General features: G+C 38.5%; 1 protein-coding gene across 1 annotated transcript in view; it reads right to left on the reverse strand.

The window, feature by feature from the left end:
- HMCN1 (hemicentin 1) overlaps nt 1–17,857 on the reverse strand; it is a 209,226-nt gene that overhangs the window by 129,738 nt on the left and 61,631 nt on the right. Inside the window, exons 11-14 of the mRNA XM_026854028.1 lie at nt 14,297–14,572; nt 2,341–2,482; nt 1,795–1,922; nt 975–1,088 (exon numbers count right to left, since the gene is read on the reverse strand). Coding sequence (XP_026709829.1) covers nt 975–1,088; nt 1,795–1,922; nt 2,341–2,482; nt 14,297–14,572 — 660 coding nt within the window. The remainder of the gene's footprint in view (nt 1–974; nt 1,089–1,794; nt 1,923–2,340; nt 2,483–14,296; nt 14,573–17,857) is intronic.

Genomic DNA, 17,857 nt, shown 5'->3' on the forward strand with positions numbered 1-17,857 from the left:
TAGGACAGTGTGCTAGGCTGTATTTCTCCTTCCCACATGAAAGGCTACATGTGGTGGCCACTTGTCTGACAGCTCTGTACCAAGCTGAGAACTCCACAAAACCTAGAAAACAGCTCTGCCACCTCTCAAGCTCAGCCAGAGCCACAATACTGATGTGTAACATTCAGAACTGGCCCACATGTACTCTTTGGGATGATGTCAAAAAGCCTGTTGACTCCTGCTTTAAAATACAAACCATTCACTAACTGCAGTGAGTTCAGAACATGCTTTATTTGAGGGAAGATTATCTGCAAACACACAATAAAGAGTTTGGTGCTTCCCCCCAGTCACTGTCGGAGATGAAATGTTGGACTGGATAAGCTATCTGTTGGCAATATCTACCTAACAAGATTATTGTTTTTCAAGAAAATCAGCAGGCAGGTGGTTTATACAACCACATACAGGAGTCAGCTGCTTCTTCTGAAGACAAATGTTGAGACATGGGATGCTCTGACTTACACTTAACTCCAGAAAAACTCTTGCAGTTCTGAAACCCAATATACTGCCTCACTATGAAAGAAACTGTCAGACACACCTCTGAGATTCAGAAGGAGGAACATAAAATTCCCTAGGTGTTACAAAGGAATTTAGGCAAACATCCGATGGGAAAAACAGAAAAGTGTTTTGTGATTTTTGTACCATATAGCTAAACTGTTTCTACAGAATGAACATTATTTAAATAAGCAAGAGGCCTAGCTTTTTTAAAAAAATTATTATTAATTATGCTACAGTATATACATTCACTGTATTTAAACAGGAGTAAGAATTTATGCCCTAGAGGTCAACTGCCATATCTTCTAGATTTAGAGAATTTCACAAGTCAGTCATTAGTTGAATACTACATAAAACTTTTGAGAAACTGAAGTCACTTCAAGACCACTGTTCTAAATATTCATAATAAAGTAAATAAAGCAAACACAAAGCAGTAAGTGCACCTTTAAACCATTTAACCTGGGGATGTGGGATTCCAGTTGTTTTACACTCCATAATAGTTGTGTCTCCAAGAGCAACCAGAATTTCACTTTGAACTACAGTCAATGTTGGGCCCTCTAAAAAGAAACCATATAGAAAAAATAAAAAATGAGTTCCCCATTCAAAGCATATACCATTTTTAAGACATACACCATGAAAGACTAATTTTCTCTTGTTATATGAAAGAGTATTTGCATTAAATGCCAAACAGACTTAAAAAATCATGTAAGGTGACAGATACACACTGGGAAACATAAAAAGTCAAGTCTGGTCCAGAACATCTAGATCATACATAGAATACACAGAGAATTTAAGGATAGAATAGGAAGAGTCAGATCATGTAAAAAGTTAAAAGATTAACAGTCACTCTCCCTCTCCAGCTCGATTTTGTTGCTATTAATAAAGTAACATAGTGTTTAGAGGACACAATTTGCATTAGTACTCCAGAGTGCTAAGCACACTGACAGAATTTACAGAAATTATTCCTTTCCAAAGGCTTAGTCAGGTTTGCAAGCTTACCACACATTAATGCCCAATTTTAGGTTGCTTGTTTTCTTAAAAACAGTGCAAAAAGAAACATTAAGCCCCAAATATCACCTAACAATACTACTTAGATTTGAATAGAAAACAAAAGGGACATTTGTGATCTGCTCAACATCTTTCATTAGTTTTTTTGAAATTTCTACCAGTATGTTCTGCATGGTTCTACTATTTTTAACAGTTCCTCCCTGATGGTGTATTAGCTTGCTTTTTTAATTTCACTACACTGCTTCTTTTACTTACTGATGTATGTAAGGGTGGATGTCTGTTTCTCTGTTCCAGCAGAGTTACTTGCCAAGCAACCATAAATTCCTGCATCTTTTGGAATTGCCTTTCTTATGATTAAGGTGCCTTCTGCAGTCAATCTATACCTGGAAACACAGGGGAGACCAACCAAAATGATTATTTAAAGAAAAGAGAGTAACAGCTACATCCACACTCCAAGCAGCAACAGTGGCAGCATGAGCAGATGGTTTATAAACATCCTTGCTGTTTTTTTCTCCAGATAAACACAATATTAGTATTATTATGTCTATCAGAGTTATCTGTGCATTTAGTGAAAAGTGTTTAAATTAATCTTGTAAAAAGCCTTCTGAAAAAGAAAACTAAAGTATTTCTATTTTAGACATGAGGAAACTGAAAGTAAAAGTTATGAAAGTGAAGGCTAAGGTACTATTTTCAAAACTCAGACTCCTGTAGAAAAAGCAGTCAGAGTATTCTGGCATCCTTCAAAACTTCTCTCTCACATAGGCAAAAATAAAAATAAATAAAGCAAGCTATAATCCCTACCTGCTTGAACCAATAATAAACATATCGTTGTGTGTCCATACTACTGTCGGCTTTGGATAACCTGTTGCAGAACACCTGATAGACACTTCAGAGCCTTCTGTAAAAGTCTGATTCTTAGGTGAAATGACAACCCTAGGTGGTTCTAGTAAAAGAAATTAAAAATGGCAATTAAAAATATCTGTTTAGAGAACAGATTATAATCATAACTTTATTCCCATTTTCAAACAGCTCTATAGTAAGAAAACAATCCTAGTAAAGGTCAAAATCCACTTGTTTCCTCACTTCCTCTAACACTATGTCTGCCAATTCATCAACATAAAACATGCATATCTTTATAAAAGTTAATAAGTCAGAATTCAAGATAAAGAGACCAAATCTATTCACACGCCTACACAGTTTACTTTTCTCCGAGACACTGAATTTGAAGCCCCCAAATGGTGGCACCAATTCTGGCAAAAAGCTGCCAGAACCAAGCAAAGTTCACCAACATGACCCACCAAGGTGATGAAGCCAGGCTGAAATGGGTGTAAGTTGTGCAGGGTCACAATTCTGAACAGAAACTATAAAAACATTAGTGGTTTCACACAATTCAAGTTGAATATAGTAATTATGTAATAATTAAGTTTGTTATGTTGTATTTGTATATTATGTAATAATTAAGCATACATTTTTTAATGCATGCTTAAAACTCAAAGCAGCAACAGAGCTGTTTTTGACAAATTTATGACAAATTAATGCAGACTCACAAAAACTAAAGTAAATGACCACAAATCTTCAGGCAGGCCAAGAGTAAGAATATAACCTGAGTGATAAAAACAGAAGTCACAATACAGTGACAGTACACACAGAGAAAGAAGTTAACAGCAAAATCATGTTGGAAACAATTGAATCTGCAGTGGATGTTATGGATTTCAGCTGCATTTTCACTGAAAAGGTGATTAGGTGAACTTCACAGAAATCATTCACTTATATCCTTAGACAGATTTTTTCAGTAAAAATGACCACCAAAACAATTCACTGTGGCAACTGCCATTTTCTTCTGTCGTACATACAATTTTGTCTTGCTCGCTGTGGCAAGAACCACCACACCACAATGGAAGTAGCAACTTGTAGCACTAACTGCTGCTACTTCACCTTAGTTGTGGCATGACACTGGCTACTATTAGATTAGTAGTATCGATCCTCATCTAAAGAGCTTTGCCTTTTGCTAATCAACACTGTATTAACATGCATTCCTCTGCAGCTGCTCTTTTTACTACCAACCACAAAACAAAAAGCCCAACTTTCCCTTCTGGGAGAGTAAAAGAGGCTAAATACATGTGACACAGAGGTACCTTGAATGTAGGGCTGCTCTGCATAGCTCTTTTTTATTTGCTTCAGTAGGAATTACACCATCCTATAGACTCAAGTGATGACTGACATGTTTTCATGGCTGCTGAGGAAAAATCTGTGTGAGAGCAAGTACACACAATCTATGTGTGTGTGGCATAATCCATCAAGGACAAGACAAAGGTGTGATGCTGTACAACTTCCAAATGAACAGCATAAATCTTTCTAGTTCAGTCTGTCATAATGCAAACAAACAATTCAGAGTGCTACTACAAATGCCTTTCTGGAAGAATTAATACCCTGCCCTTTTCATTATCATTGTGGGGAAAAAGATTATCGTCTAAATTCTTTGTTTGTCTAAATTCTAAATGGTTGTAATACCATTTGCTTAAAGTTAACTAAAATCCACAGGGCTGGAAGGATTCTCCCTGCAGAAGATTGTGCTGCTTCTAGGACAGAGATGAGGCAGGTTCTGCTTCCTGGCTGGCCAGAAACTCTCTGGGTTTTAGTCAGCAGTTTTTAACCAAATGGCATTAAAACATACAACTTAAAAAGCAATCTTCCTCCCCCCAGTCTCAGCACACTTGATGAGAAGGGATTAATGATGGATAGAGAATACGATAGAGAAATTAAATGGTTTTCAAATGCTCAAACATGAAATTAAGAGCACAGATAAGAACAGCAGGAGACCTCTTTACTCTTTATATGGAAAAGTTTATCAAGAGTAGCAGTGGTTTGGGAAATACACATTGGCAAGCCTAGATATTAGCCACTGAGTCACACTCTGCTGATTTTAACAAGGTGTCTGTGCCTCTGCAGGTCCAAAGGCAATTGGTAAGGTGGATACAACTGTCCAATGGATATGAGACCTTTTATTGTCTGTTACTACAGAATGTTTTGTCCTGTATATTATCCGTTACTATATTCCACAGTTACTATAGGATTTGTCCTGTAATACATCTTACTGAATAGGAGACCAAGGTTCCTAAAAAGAGTAACTTTGAAATGCAGTTAGTTGTAACATCAGTATGCAAGTCACAGACATAACTTTGTTTTAACCATTTTAGTATACTTAAAATATTTGCACTATGTTTTGTTTGAGTTTCATGAATGTCACATCTGTTAGTGTTTCATGCAAACTTATCTGCATGCCCCTACTAAAGACAGAAAACATCTCCTTCAAAGAGAAGTAATTGTTGTTTTGAGGAAGGCTCTGGGGAACAGAACTATATTGCCAGGATTTGATGACTCTTTTCAGCCATTAACTAGAAGTTAATGACTGAGGATTCTGAGATCTTTAAGTAAAAGTGTGTGCAAAAAATCACACAACTACACTACCAAGGAGAAATAATTAAATAAACAGAAACTAATTTGCACAGTTGCAAAATTGTAAACACACATGCATATAATGCCTTACCCTTTCCTTTCTTAAATTTATGTCCATTAACCTTCCTTCAGTTCCTTAGCCTTTCAGTGGTAGACTGTTTAATAAAGCTGCAGAGTCCTGAAAAAGTCACTCCTGTGTCTCATAACAGCTCTGAAACCTCTGAGCTCTCAGAGGAAAGATACCAGAGGAAGGCAGTGCCATAGTTCCAGAAGTACTAGGATTAAATCCAGATACGAAGGGGCAGGAAGAGGCAAGCAATGGATGCAGGTTAAAAAGCTGTCCTCACGTGATTCTCAGCTGTTTTTATTTTGGTTTAAAGCCTTTCAAGAGACCCTGGGAGATATTCTGCATGTTCTGGTCTTCAGGAAGGACTCCTCATGTTGATATTAGGAAACTGTTTGTCTCAGATGGCAATCACACATCATACTTCAGCAACACACCATTGCCTATACAGTTATTTTCACACAATTATATTATCAGGTGAGCAAAAGAAGGTGGAAAAATATTTGTATTTAACATATAATCAATAAAATTAATTGAAAAAATTCAATATACACAGACGTAATTCTAGGTGGTAGCTTATTAGCAACATTACATTTGCCACTAACTAACCATCTTTTCTTGCTCAAAGACCACCAACCAGGCAGGCACACAGAATAGGCTTTGTTGTGTGACAGGTCAACATGATTTCTTTAGCTGTGTTCTTTGTATCATAGGGGAGAAGAATTGTATGTGGGCAGGAGAAGCACAAGCTCCTTACAGTGCCAATCCCATTCAAGGCTGTAGAATAAGCCTTTTAAACAACATAGATCATGTATAAAGCTTCTTAGGAGAACAGTTGGTGTGAAGATTTCAGGGTCTGAAGCATTCACACTTGTAACTATCTTTGCCCTAGTATTTATTAAAACCATTTGAAGCAGTTAAACTTAGCATGAAAAAGGGACAGCAGATACCAAATTTTTATATGGTAGAAATTTTTATTTAATACAATAGAAAAACCCTCTTTTCATCACCTTTTATTAGTAAAACACAGATTTATTGCCATTTTTTTTTCCACTACTTTGCTTGCCTCTTATTTTTAAAAACAAAAACTTTGCCCCAAAAGCCACGCTGCAGATGGTATTTGACTGAACTATTACCTGTAAATTATCAATATTTTTGTGCAGCACTCAAAATTCTTCCTTGCTTTTTACACTAAGAGCATTTTTTTGAAAACTCGATGGTTTAACCTACTCCCCTGACAAGTAATGCATTAAGAAGGCTAAATAAGAACAGGTATTTAAATGTATCTATATTAAAAGAAACACCATGTAAGAATGCAGCAGTTTGCACATGCTTGTTGTAAATTTTTACAAGGGTTTGATTTTCATAAAATTTCACTTCAAGACCATATAATAATTATACAGACCCTCCTACATATACACAGATACTGGCAGAGAACAGATGAAACCCCAATGCCTGCGTCCAGTCTGTTCATTAGCAGTTCTCTATAGTTACAATCCACTCTTGTTAACATCAATTAAATGGGTCTGAATTGACCTACTTGGGCTTCTAACTACCAAGACACTGCAAGAGCAGATGCTTATCACAAAGCCCTGCTTTTAGCAATACAGTAACTGTTGAGTTGGCGTGAAACATACTGAAACAGACTGAAGTCCTGTGTAACCACAGTGATGTCTATGAATTCTTGTGTTACTGTGAGTTTTATGGATATGCCTTAGTTTTTCCATGTGGAAACTCATAAATGAAACTGAATGGCTTTGATCTCAAACTATCTAAAAACTTACATTATGTTAGTGTCAAGAGCGCGTATTGGGCAGGCGGGGGGAATATCCAACTCTACTATTTTGATAGCTATTAACATATGTCAGTGAGACAGAAGACTGGTTATGAAGCATTCCTCCCAGAGCATAGATTTCTACTTTGATGTCAGACCAAGAACAGAATTCTCATTACATCTATGTTATGAAATAACACAAATACACATAACCAGTCACTACATTCACAAAAGGAATCCTCTCCATCTAGCTGATTTCTATTAAGTTGAAATCATGTTTTAGCAACATGCAATGGAATTAATATTCAATTTTATACTTTTGTTAACAAGCCAAATGAAAGAAGTGAAGAAAACTTGCACATAAACAGAAAAACTGACAAAGGCTCCTGTTTGAATAGCAAGCTGAGAACAGATTTCTTGCAGTATAAATAAAGATTAAAACATTCAATAGGGATAAACAAAAAGTAGCCTTCAGCATTAATCAGCCAGTCACATTCATCTGTACTTTTGGCATCAACCAAGCGAACCTAATTAAAAAGAATATTGTATTTGGACATTATCATCTTGCTTCATTCCATTGCCAAACGTCTCACTTAGCTGCCAAGTTCCCAGTGATCTCCTCCCAGTGCACACCCAGCCCCGCCGCAGCGCAGGGTGTGTTGGCCGCTCTGCAGAGGCAATACCACGGAAACATCTGTTTCCATCACTGCTGAACCATTAGCTCAGGTAAAAGACACACGGCAGGAGCATTCATGGTTGCTTTTGTGAGACTCTCCACAAAGTTTCCAAGCATAAATTTAACTTTTGTAGGGTGAAGGGTGAGTGAGTGTTATTGGGATCTTCTTGTTCAGTCGGGAAGTATGCACAAGCTGCAATTTCACTGGTGCCAACAGCAACTTTGGCTGCCACAGGATAGAACAAGTTATTCTGCTGTGATATACCACATAGCACCCACCCTAGCACTAAGGAAGTGTGCTGTGAAAAACAGAGGAAGGACCACCTCTCTATAGGCAAAACTGCTTCCCAAGAGACATGCAGATACGCACTACACAATTTTCTCACCAGAATTGTTTTCCACAACCTCCCTGCACTTCCCTGTAACTTTGCATTCACTGACCATATGCAGACTCTATCAGAAAAAATAAAGCACATGGTTAAGTATTCACCAGCTGTGAACAAGAGGCCATAAAGAAAGCATCTGACACTATACATACCACATAACTGGCCTTTACAATGACCTCCCAGCAAGAGACAGACCTGCAGAAGGAAAGGAAATGGGTTCCTTCCTTGTTGTCTCCCTGTCCCAAGTTTCTACTCAGCCCTAGAAGTTCCTAGACTCAGGTAAAACCACGTGGTGAACACCTTTATAAAATAAAATGAAAATATCAGGCTTCCTGCTCCAGCAGAGCAGTGCTGACATGTTGCAGATAGAGACATCATCTTGGAAAAACAGTACTCCACAGAAAGTGAAATGGGGAAATTCTACCTCTGGAACTTAGTGGGTCCTTCTCAGGAGATGTGTTCCCAACTTCACATGACAAGAGAGGCGCTTCACTTTATTGAAGTGTAAATTCAACTTGATTATGCTCCTGTATATCACCGAGGCAGGCACACAGACCTCCTGGAAGGGTTGCCAGTCAAACACCTTGCTTATAGCTACAAGCACAATACCTCATAATCTAATTAATTATTTCCTTGTGCTTTTTGTTACAGAGATCAAATACCCTGCAAGAAGCTAGTTTCCAAGAGATCTTCATGGTATATCTGCCTTGAACCAGAGATTTGCACAGGTCAGAAGACGTCTAGAAGCACTGATTTCTAAACATGTTATGGTTCTGCTCCCCCAATTGTACTCTTAGAAATCCTTCTAAAGGCCTAAATTTTCCTGTGAGAAATAGCAAGCAAGTAATGAGCATGGAATCAAATGACAGAAATTAAGATGCATGACACTAATTTTCTGTTTTCCTTAATGCCCTAATTTTTTATCTTTCATCAAGTATCCACTTAAATTCTTTGGAGTAAGAACTCTTCCTACAATGCATAACCTGAATACTATAAAAAAAAATTACAAACGCTTAATCACTGAAGTTGAATTTGTGACAAAGAAAATTTAAAGACAAAGAAAATGTAAAGATATTTCTAGCTGAATGAAAGAGCTTTGTTTATCTTGCTTTTGTACTGATCTGTAGAGAATGTCACTCAGGGAATATTTTTAAAAGAAAACTCCCAAACAATACATTCAGGCCAACTCATGAAATCAGGCTGTAAGTGTGTTTGGTCTAATAACACAAACAACTTTTTTCCTATCAGTTCCCTTCCGCTGAATATAGAAAATAACTTCTTAAAAACAGTGACTATGTGGAGAAGACAAATTAACTTGGGGTTGTTCATTAATTTTCTTGAGCAGCAAAGAACTCCAGAGAGGCTGCCCGGGCAGTTCCTGCCCCTTCTGCTAACCTGCATCTCCTGTGCAAGAGGCTAGTTTCTGAAAAACAGCTTAATGACTAACCATTGGGCCTGCTGTGAATGATAATTAGCACCTAGGATACATACTGATTCATCTCTTTCTTCCAAAGCATACCGACTTCTGCATCAAAGAGTGTTGCTGAGAGTTCAACCGTTTTATTTCTCACTCTAAGAAGGGTAGAAGTGCCACAGTGATAACAGATTTCAAATAGTAACTTTAAAATACAGAGCCCCAAAAATATACCAACTTATCTTCTCAGACAGTTCCAAATAACATCTTAGATAAGACACGAAGAAGGCACTAAACTGCTGTTCATTCTTTAGGACAGACACTTTGCATTTAATTCAGTTTGAAACCACAAATGAAGCGGTAATACTTTAATTTTATTCCCTTTCTTGTTTTATCTGTGTTTAAATAATTTGGTACAGTCTAACAAACTTCTCCTTGGCCATTATTCAGTGTGTATATCTATGCATCTAAGTGAATGATATTCACATGATCAGTTATAGAGAGATCTCAAAGACTATGATGTTTATTTCTGTATCATCTCTTTTCAAAGAAAAGATCAGAGGAAATCCAGGGAACAAAGCACTGGGTTATGCCAAGGAGGTAATTTACCTTTTGTCCATCAAGACAGTCTCTTTCCTGGTATTATTCCAGATATAAGTACATTCATGCTGAAAGTCCTGTTGTGTTCATTCAGTTCTGGTTTCTGATCCTTGTCCAGGATGTACCCGAGTATTACCATTGCTTTGGTTGAGCCAAGTCACATACACCATCTCCTGAGCAATTTTTTTTTCAACCTGGATTTCAAGCTCTTAGTTGTTAAGTGCCCACATCAGTTCCCTACAGCAGACAGAGAGGTTGCGTCTGGTCCGGCTCATAGGTCACGCTTTCCCACATAGCACATGAAACGCAGTTGACTGTTCATGCAACAGGACATCACTCTTGGCATGTGTTGGCTTGACAAAAAAATCACTTAGACTTAATCACATCAATGACAATTCTTCAGTGCCCAAAGTTAAACATACACTTTATTTCTTATGTGGGTAGATGGAATGCATAATATGCAAGCTTATTTCTTGCAGGGGCAGCTTAGGTACTTCTAGCACTTAGCTTCTAGCACTGTTAATTGAGAGTGACCTGTGCTAAGTGTAAGCAGATGCTAAAAATGTGTCAGTCATGATGGTGATCCTAGACAAGTGTTTAAACATTTTTAAGTGTTCAGCAAATAAGCAAGTAAAGGAAACCCACCATGCTATGGTCAGAACAGTAACTACAGCACATACAATTTTATTTTACCTGGACATTCAGATCAAGAAATACCCCCTAATACTATGCTGACCTGCATGCTGTTCCTCAATGAGCTCAACGCACAACATCTGGCAATGGATTACCTTAGATGGCTCCCAAAAAGACAAGAGTTCAGTATTGCCTCACTTTTTAATCTACTGCTGGAATTCATCATACACTGTGATTACTAAACACAAACATCTCTACTAATTGCCAACATAAACACAAGCAAAAGCCATAAAAGTTTCTACATACTATACAGCTGTGTTGTAGAGGCAAAAGGCAGTTGCAGTCATTAAAAGAGTGCTTCGTTTTCTACTCTTACTTACACCAGGAAACATGCAAAACTAAGACTAACATAAAAATCACATTTAGCATCACCTGAATTTCAGGAATCTGAGTTTTAATTGTGTATTTGAAATTTTTGGAGGGGGACAGAAAGAAAAAAAAAACAAAAACCATAAATCAATCTCTTCAGCATACATGCTGTTTCAATTTAAAAAAAAAAAAAGCATAAGTTCCTCAAAATCTGCCCCAACTCAATACCACTGAAAACATCAAGAACAAAACATTAAGCCACCAAAGCATGTGATATTCATGCCACCTGATAAACACACACATAGCAAACTCAGATTTTGCCTACAAGACTGCAACAAACCGGAAAGAAAATGTTTACATGCTCATGGAATTTCCCTCAATGAGGAAATTTTCATTTTCATTTTTCATTGAAATTGAAAGTTTCACTGAAAAATTTATAGGATCATCAATGTTTCGCACTCCTGCCCAATCTCTAGCCTCACACAACTGCAGTATGCTCCCTCCAGGCTTCTGATAAATAAGATGAAGCATCTGAAAAAGTAATAAGTGCCCTTAGAAATTCATTCATGTTTCCATAGAACACCAACCTGTCGGGAGGACTTAAGCAATTCACATTACACAGCCACCATTTAACTAGTTCCAAAGATGAGCATGTACTTTAAAAGTTAGTCATAGCACTCAAGAAGCACCAATACAATCCTAGAAGGCTCGAGATCTTATATTCCTTGAAATGTATAAAACTGCATTCAGTGCCCTTTCAGACTACTCTGAGCAGCACACCGCCACTTCACATAGAGGCACAAGTTTTAAATGGGATCTTCACCTTGTTGTGCTCAGCATTAGTGTGGGACAATTAACTTAATATAGTATGATGTTCTTCGCACAGAACATATAACTGGGGGAAAAAAGTCAACTCTCATTGAAGATTTCAGTCTGTATTTGTACAGCTGCTGCACAAAAATCTGATGAATGTTCTCTTTCAGAAACAGCAGCATCAAACTGAAAGCTTTCAAAACAAGGGTTTACTACAATCCACTTAAGCACGTAAAGCAGATGCTTATTTTTAGAGCTACCAACATTTGTTCTCTGCCTTAACTCCCACTCCAGAAAGAAAATGGGGATAAAGGCAGAGATCTACATGGAACTGTCCCAAAAATAATAAAGGTCCTCAATGTGAATTTAATTAGACATTCTGAGTTACTTGCAACTACACAATAGCATGAACCATCTTAAGCTATTAACAAGACTTCAAATTTCCTTCTTCAGAATGTTAATAATGGCAACCCTATAAAGCTTTTGCTTCTTACATATAGCCACCCTTTACTCTTTCGCTGCCAAACAAACTGTTCTTTTTAATACTGTTCTAGACCCTATCAAGCGATCTGGGTTGTACATGACCAACACACACTAGAGTACCTCCAGAAACTTGACAGAAATCAATTTGTCCAAGTAAAATAAAATAGTCACACATAATAGCACATATAACCATATTGATACTGTTCTGCATATAGCCATTTGAAAGGTTGGCAGTAGATTACTTTTTCCAGAGGCAGACACTACTGCAGAAATCTGAATTCAGCTGCAGCTTCGCATTTTCTATGTATTTATTCTGTTCTAAGCATCCTTCATCAGAAATTATAGAAAACACAATTCAGACTCTCAACTAAGCCTGTCCAAACTGTTTAAGAAGGTTCTCACAGACATGTTTTAAACCAATTAGCAATATCAGTATCAGCTAAAAGGTAATTTCCAACTATTTGATATAATCATTCTACATATATATTTGAAACATAATATGCTGCTGTGGCAGCAGAAAACTTCTTTAGCTTTACTATAAGAAACTGCCAGAAGTAATCTGATCATTATGTTAAAGCTCCCAGCTGATCTACAGACATTAGGGAGGAAAAATCTAAATCCCAGGAAGAGATGAATGAGGGAGGGGGGGCACTTCTCTTGTTGCCTTTTATATGCTTGAATGAGTGTTTTGATGGAAAAATCTTGTAGAATTTAAAACTAAGATTTCCAAATGTATGATGGTTGAGGTTTTTTTTCATGGCTTTGTTTCTTTCAGCCTTGCTAAAAATCTAATGGCTATAACTCTGCTGTAGCCATCTAAGGGAAATTCGAACAGATCAATGAAGAAACACTCCATTCTGCTGTATTTTGTAATAGGTCCTACATAATTGGTTGCATACCTACTTATTCCACACCTTGGCAAACCAATATGCTCTTCCTGTAAGAAAAGCTACATCCCATCAGTAAGTGCTACCACTCCATTTTTGACCCTTCTTTGTTTTGGAGTACCTTAAGGCAGGCAGTTCCACTGAATTTTTCTTTATTTCCATAACTGTAAGTTTTCCATCAGTTAAACAAGTACTAGAATTATACCAAAGTTAATGAAGCTACCCACTCCACACAGAATGTGTCTCAGTACCATCAGCAGACAAAAATCCTGTAGAAGTCCCCTACAAGCAGATAGAATAGTTTTCTTACTAAAACATTTTGAGTTCTGGCTCTTCTTGCCCACAGACAGGCAGCTAGGAACCAAAGCTTCAAACGTCCACATGACCAAGGCAGAGAGAAACCTGCAGTACTTTAAAATTTTAAAAGTATTTGCTCCAAGACGAATTACTGCATTTATACATTTTTTTTAAAATTTGTTTCTGGTATGCCGCAACAGCACAGATCTAGATCTTGTTTGGTCTCACCCATGCTGTCTTTTCCAGTTCTGACATATTTTCCAAGTTCTCATCTTCATAAAATCAAAAAATTGTGATTAGTTCTTAGCTTGTATTGATTGGCACTATAAAAGAGATTCAATAACACAGTACACAGAAAAACTTAGAAGTAATATTCTGTCATAAAGAGATATAAAAATAATCCAGATGAACATAGAAACTTTTACCAATTTAGTTTTATATGTAGTTATAGTTTCACTGCAAAAAAAATTTTTAAATAATCCATGTAGCCAGCCTGCAAATTTTCTCAAAGTAGAGGCTGGCTGCAAATACTGAGGAGCGGTGTGCATATGTGTGTGTAGCTATTTCTGTGCTTTACTCTTCAGGAGACACTAACAACAAATCTACCTCAGGCTCCATTCACTCATACAGCAGTTAAACTGGCAGTTACAGGGGGAGGATCAAACCACAACTCAGACACAGAGCACAAGGCAGTCTCACAAAAGGAACACTAGTGTTGTTTGGTGACTCCCGCTGCCATTTTAGAACAGGCAAGAACTACATAACATTCTGTCAGTCTCCAAGCAGTTTTATCACTGGACATAAATAAAACACAAAAGTTACTAAGAGAAACAGTACTAAGAGAAACATGATAAAGGAGTTATAAGCCATGACAGAGTAAGTTTAACATCCTGTTTCCTTGTTACCTTGCACTGTAAGGAAGACTGATGCTGTAGTAGATCCACCCTCGTTAGAAGCGATGCAGTTGTACTTGCCAGCATCAGTGAGCTTTACAGTCTTCACCTCTAAAGACAGGTTGCTCATCATCCTTATCCGCAGGGGCTCCTTAAGCCTCAGATCTCTGCCATTTCTCTGCCAGGTGAGATTGTAATGCACTGTGCTTAAAGTTAAGCAGGTCAAGATGGCTCCTTCACCAGGGACAACCGTGACATTATTAGGAACCTGAATCATGGGTGGTGGCTCTGTGTAGAAAGAGCAGAACAACAAAAAAGATGTGAGAATCTTTGTTCCACTTGTGGATCTTGACAAACAATTTCAAGTTACACTATAGAGTTAAAAAAAAAAAAAACCCAGTAATATTGGTTTCATATTTAGTTTAATTTAACATTGCTGAAGCCAGGAAACAGGATGCAAGACAGCATCCTTTATCCCCTGATGCTAAGCTATCTGACAGGAGCTTACATCACAGGAACACACCTGATTAGGTCAAAAGCTATTGTATCATATAGGATGAAAGACAACATAATGTACGAGAGAGGATGCAGCACTCTGCTGTTCAAGCTCATCTCACACTGGGGAAAGGCAGCACGAGCTCAGAGCACCACAGCAACAGAAGAAAGAGACAGGACCACCACCAGGTCTCAGTCTGGCCTCCAAGGTGTGACCACGCATGCTGGAATATGGTCTATGCACTAGATTTTTTACAAGCTTTGTATGAAAAGGAGATGTATTACTAGCAAGCAGCTCTTATAGCAACAATGAAACCAAGCCAAGAGCTGCTCCAAGCATCATTATTAAGCTCTTTTCATAATCGCTTCTGTAAGGGAATATGGAAGGAGAGATCATCTGTTCCCTTAAGTTTTATCTGATCAAGGACCTTATCAAATGGGATAAGGAAAAAAGGAGGCAATAAATACAGCATACAGAGACATAGACCTGACAGACAAACAACAGCCGAGACAACAAGAAGATACAAACTTGGCCATGCTAACTGATGGGCTATCAAGAAGCTACAAGCATCATTTCAAAGAGGGGCCAACCTCGACTTTGCAACCATTAAAAATGCAAAAGGAATATGCAGGGGAAGTGAATCAGAGAGGAGCAAAAAGGGGAGGTGGCAGAAAGGGGCATACAAGGTGCATGTAAAACACCACCAGACAGTACTTTTGCCTGACTGAACCCTGCGCCTGATCACCAGTCTGGCCTGTCTTCTTACTAAATCTTTTTCTAACTCTCTCTGTGTAATCTTACTCCCTATCCCTTCTGCGTGTGTCCTGAAAGGACTAAGTGCCCAGCTACTGGGGCAACTGGCATGAGTGGACTGGGCACCAGCTACTGGAGTCAGACCAGGACATGTAAGCACCCCAGGCCAGTGGCATCAGCTACTAGAGGGACTGGGGTCTGAGTACCAGCTACTGGAGCAGGCAAGGATCTCAGGCAATTCTGTACCTTCTCCAAACCAGGCATGCATGGCAGGGGAAGGTGCAGTTTGTTAGCAAACTTCAAGCTGGACAGCTGGCAAGGAGCAGGTAAAAGTGCCCAGGATGTGGGCAGGGGTATCAGGGAGACAGAGGGGCCATGGCAGCACTCAAGGGATCTGCAGACGTGCATATGGCTCTAGAGGGTGGTGCATATGTGCTCTCACTAGTGACCTCCAGTCCTTACTAGGTGGGGAGGAAGAGGGGAGTTGGCTGTCCCAAGCTTTATGCAAGTCCTGCAGGTAGCTGCTGTGGAAGGTAGCACGTTCTCTGTGGCAGTCTGTGGAGCTGTGCCAGTGTCCTCTGTGTGTCTGTGACAACTGCTCAGCTTCACTACTAACAAATGTGCAAACAGCAAAGAGGCAGCAGTGTCTGTGGGTCTGGGAGAGACACCCTCAGGTCCCTGGGCACACAGGGCTGAGCTTCAGCAGCCGGGCAGGAGGAAATCCTAGGCTGGAGCTGCTCAAAGCAGCAGCCACTTAGAACATTTCCTTAACAGTCTCTACTCAAATCTTAGGAAGGAAAAGATAATAAAATTACCTATCTGTACACATCTTTTGTAACTTCCATTATTTGTTATTACTTGCTTTGCACTCATCTGTATGCTTCTATGACACTCCTGGAAGAAAGCAGCTGTAATAATTTTATACTGGAACTAAACTTTGAAACTACAGATGCTTAAAATAGGAGCAGCCATCCTGATCCTTCTTGAGATATCACTGAAAGGAGGCAACATTTAAGTGTTCAAGAAAGAAAATACACTATTTATCACTTTATGCATTCCCATTAAAAGCATGTATATCCATTCCACCTGGTTTTCCCCAGACTGGTTCTTGAAAAAAGAAAGGTCTGCAATGAATCTGAGTAGGATGCTTTAGCAGAAATAAGACATCTGTAAGAGCAAGAGCAAATCTTTATCAGTACACACTAAAAAAACAATTATCCTAAGAAAAGCAAGCATAACAGGGAATTAAAAAGTCTTTATTTATCAAGGGTGAAAGTTACTCCTAAGATCAGAGCCAGCCATAACTCCTCCTCATTTACATCTCATGTGGGGTCTCAGATGAGAATCACAAACTTTGTTAGATCTCTACATAGCAACAAATCGCTCATACACTGCATGCTGGCTGTACAGCTCTGCTTCCCTACACACACACAGGCCCTAACAGCAATCGCCCTTATTACCAAAACTGTATTTTAACACATGTAGAGGAGTCAAGAAAAGCTAGACTTGCTTACTGAGAATCAAGTTTCTCCTCTGCACTCTAGGTTTTGAGGTTTTGGGGAGAAAAGAAATCTTCTAATGCTTTCCCTGGTGTGTTACTTGAAGAAGCTTAGAAAGAGAGATGAAGGCCAGTACAGGACTAGAATCCACACCTTTTGAATACCAGTTTGGTGGGGCATGACATCTTCTGGACTACACCAGCCTATTACCACAACAGTGCACACACACAGAGCAACGCCCCAGCCAAACTGTAAACTGGATTCAGAGCACTTCTTAACTGAAGTGCCAGTAAAGTTGCCTGCACAAACTAACAAGCCATTTGACATTTTAAAGATTTAATACTAGTAAGACAAAGTCAAACTCAAGTGTTTACTTTTTCTGAAACTAGAAAATGTTGACACAGTTCCAATACCTTTCACACAGCAGTTGACAAAATGGACTATCTGTGATATACCATCTGTCAGCTGGGCAAACTAAGAATACTTGAAAAGATTGTTCACATTGCTTAAAGAAGAAATTTCAAGTCATTTTCTTCCAAATATTTGTACACAAGGATTTCAAAGCATCTCACTCACATTAATCCTCAGCATGGCTCAAACCAGAGCTAATCACTCATGTTTACATAGTAAGTCAGTCTCAGTCGATCCCTCAGTGCTCTGTAAATAAGAGGATACTGGAATTTTTCCCCTCATCACTCTTGACTTCCAAGTGCTACCAATATCACAAGTACAAAGTTAGGATTCTCTTCCACTTTTCTCTGTGAGGAGGAGGATGGTTGCAACTTACCAACCAAGAATCTTTATGCCCATGATTTCTGGGGCAGA

Source organism: Athene cunicularia (assembly GCF_003259725.1).
Source record: "Athene cunicularia isolate RWA chromosome 8 unlocalized genomic scaffold, athCun1 chr8_part1, whole genome shotgun sequence".
Classification (NCBI taxonomy): Eukaryota; Metazoa; Chordata; class Aves; order Strigiformes; family Strigidae; genus Athene; species Athene cunicularia.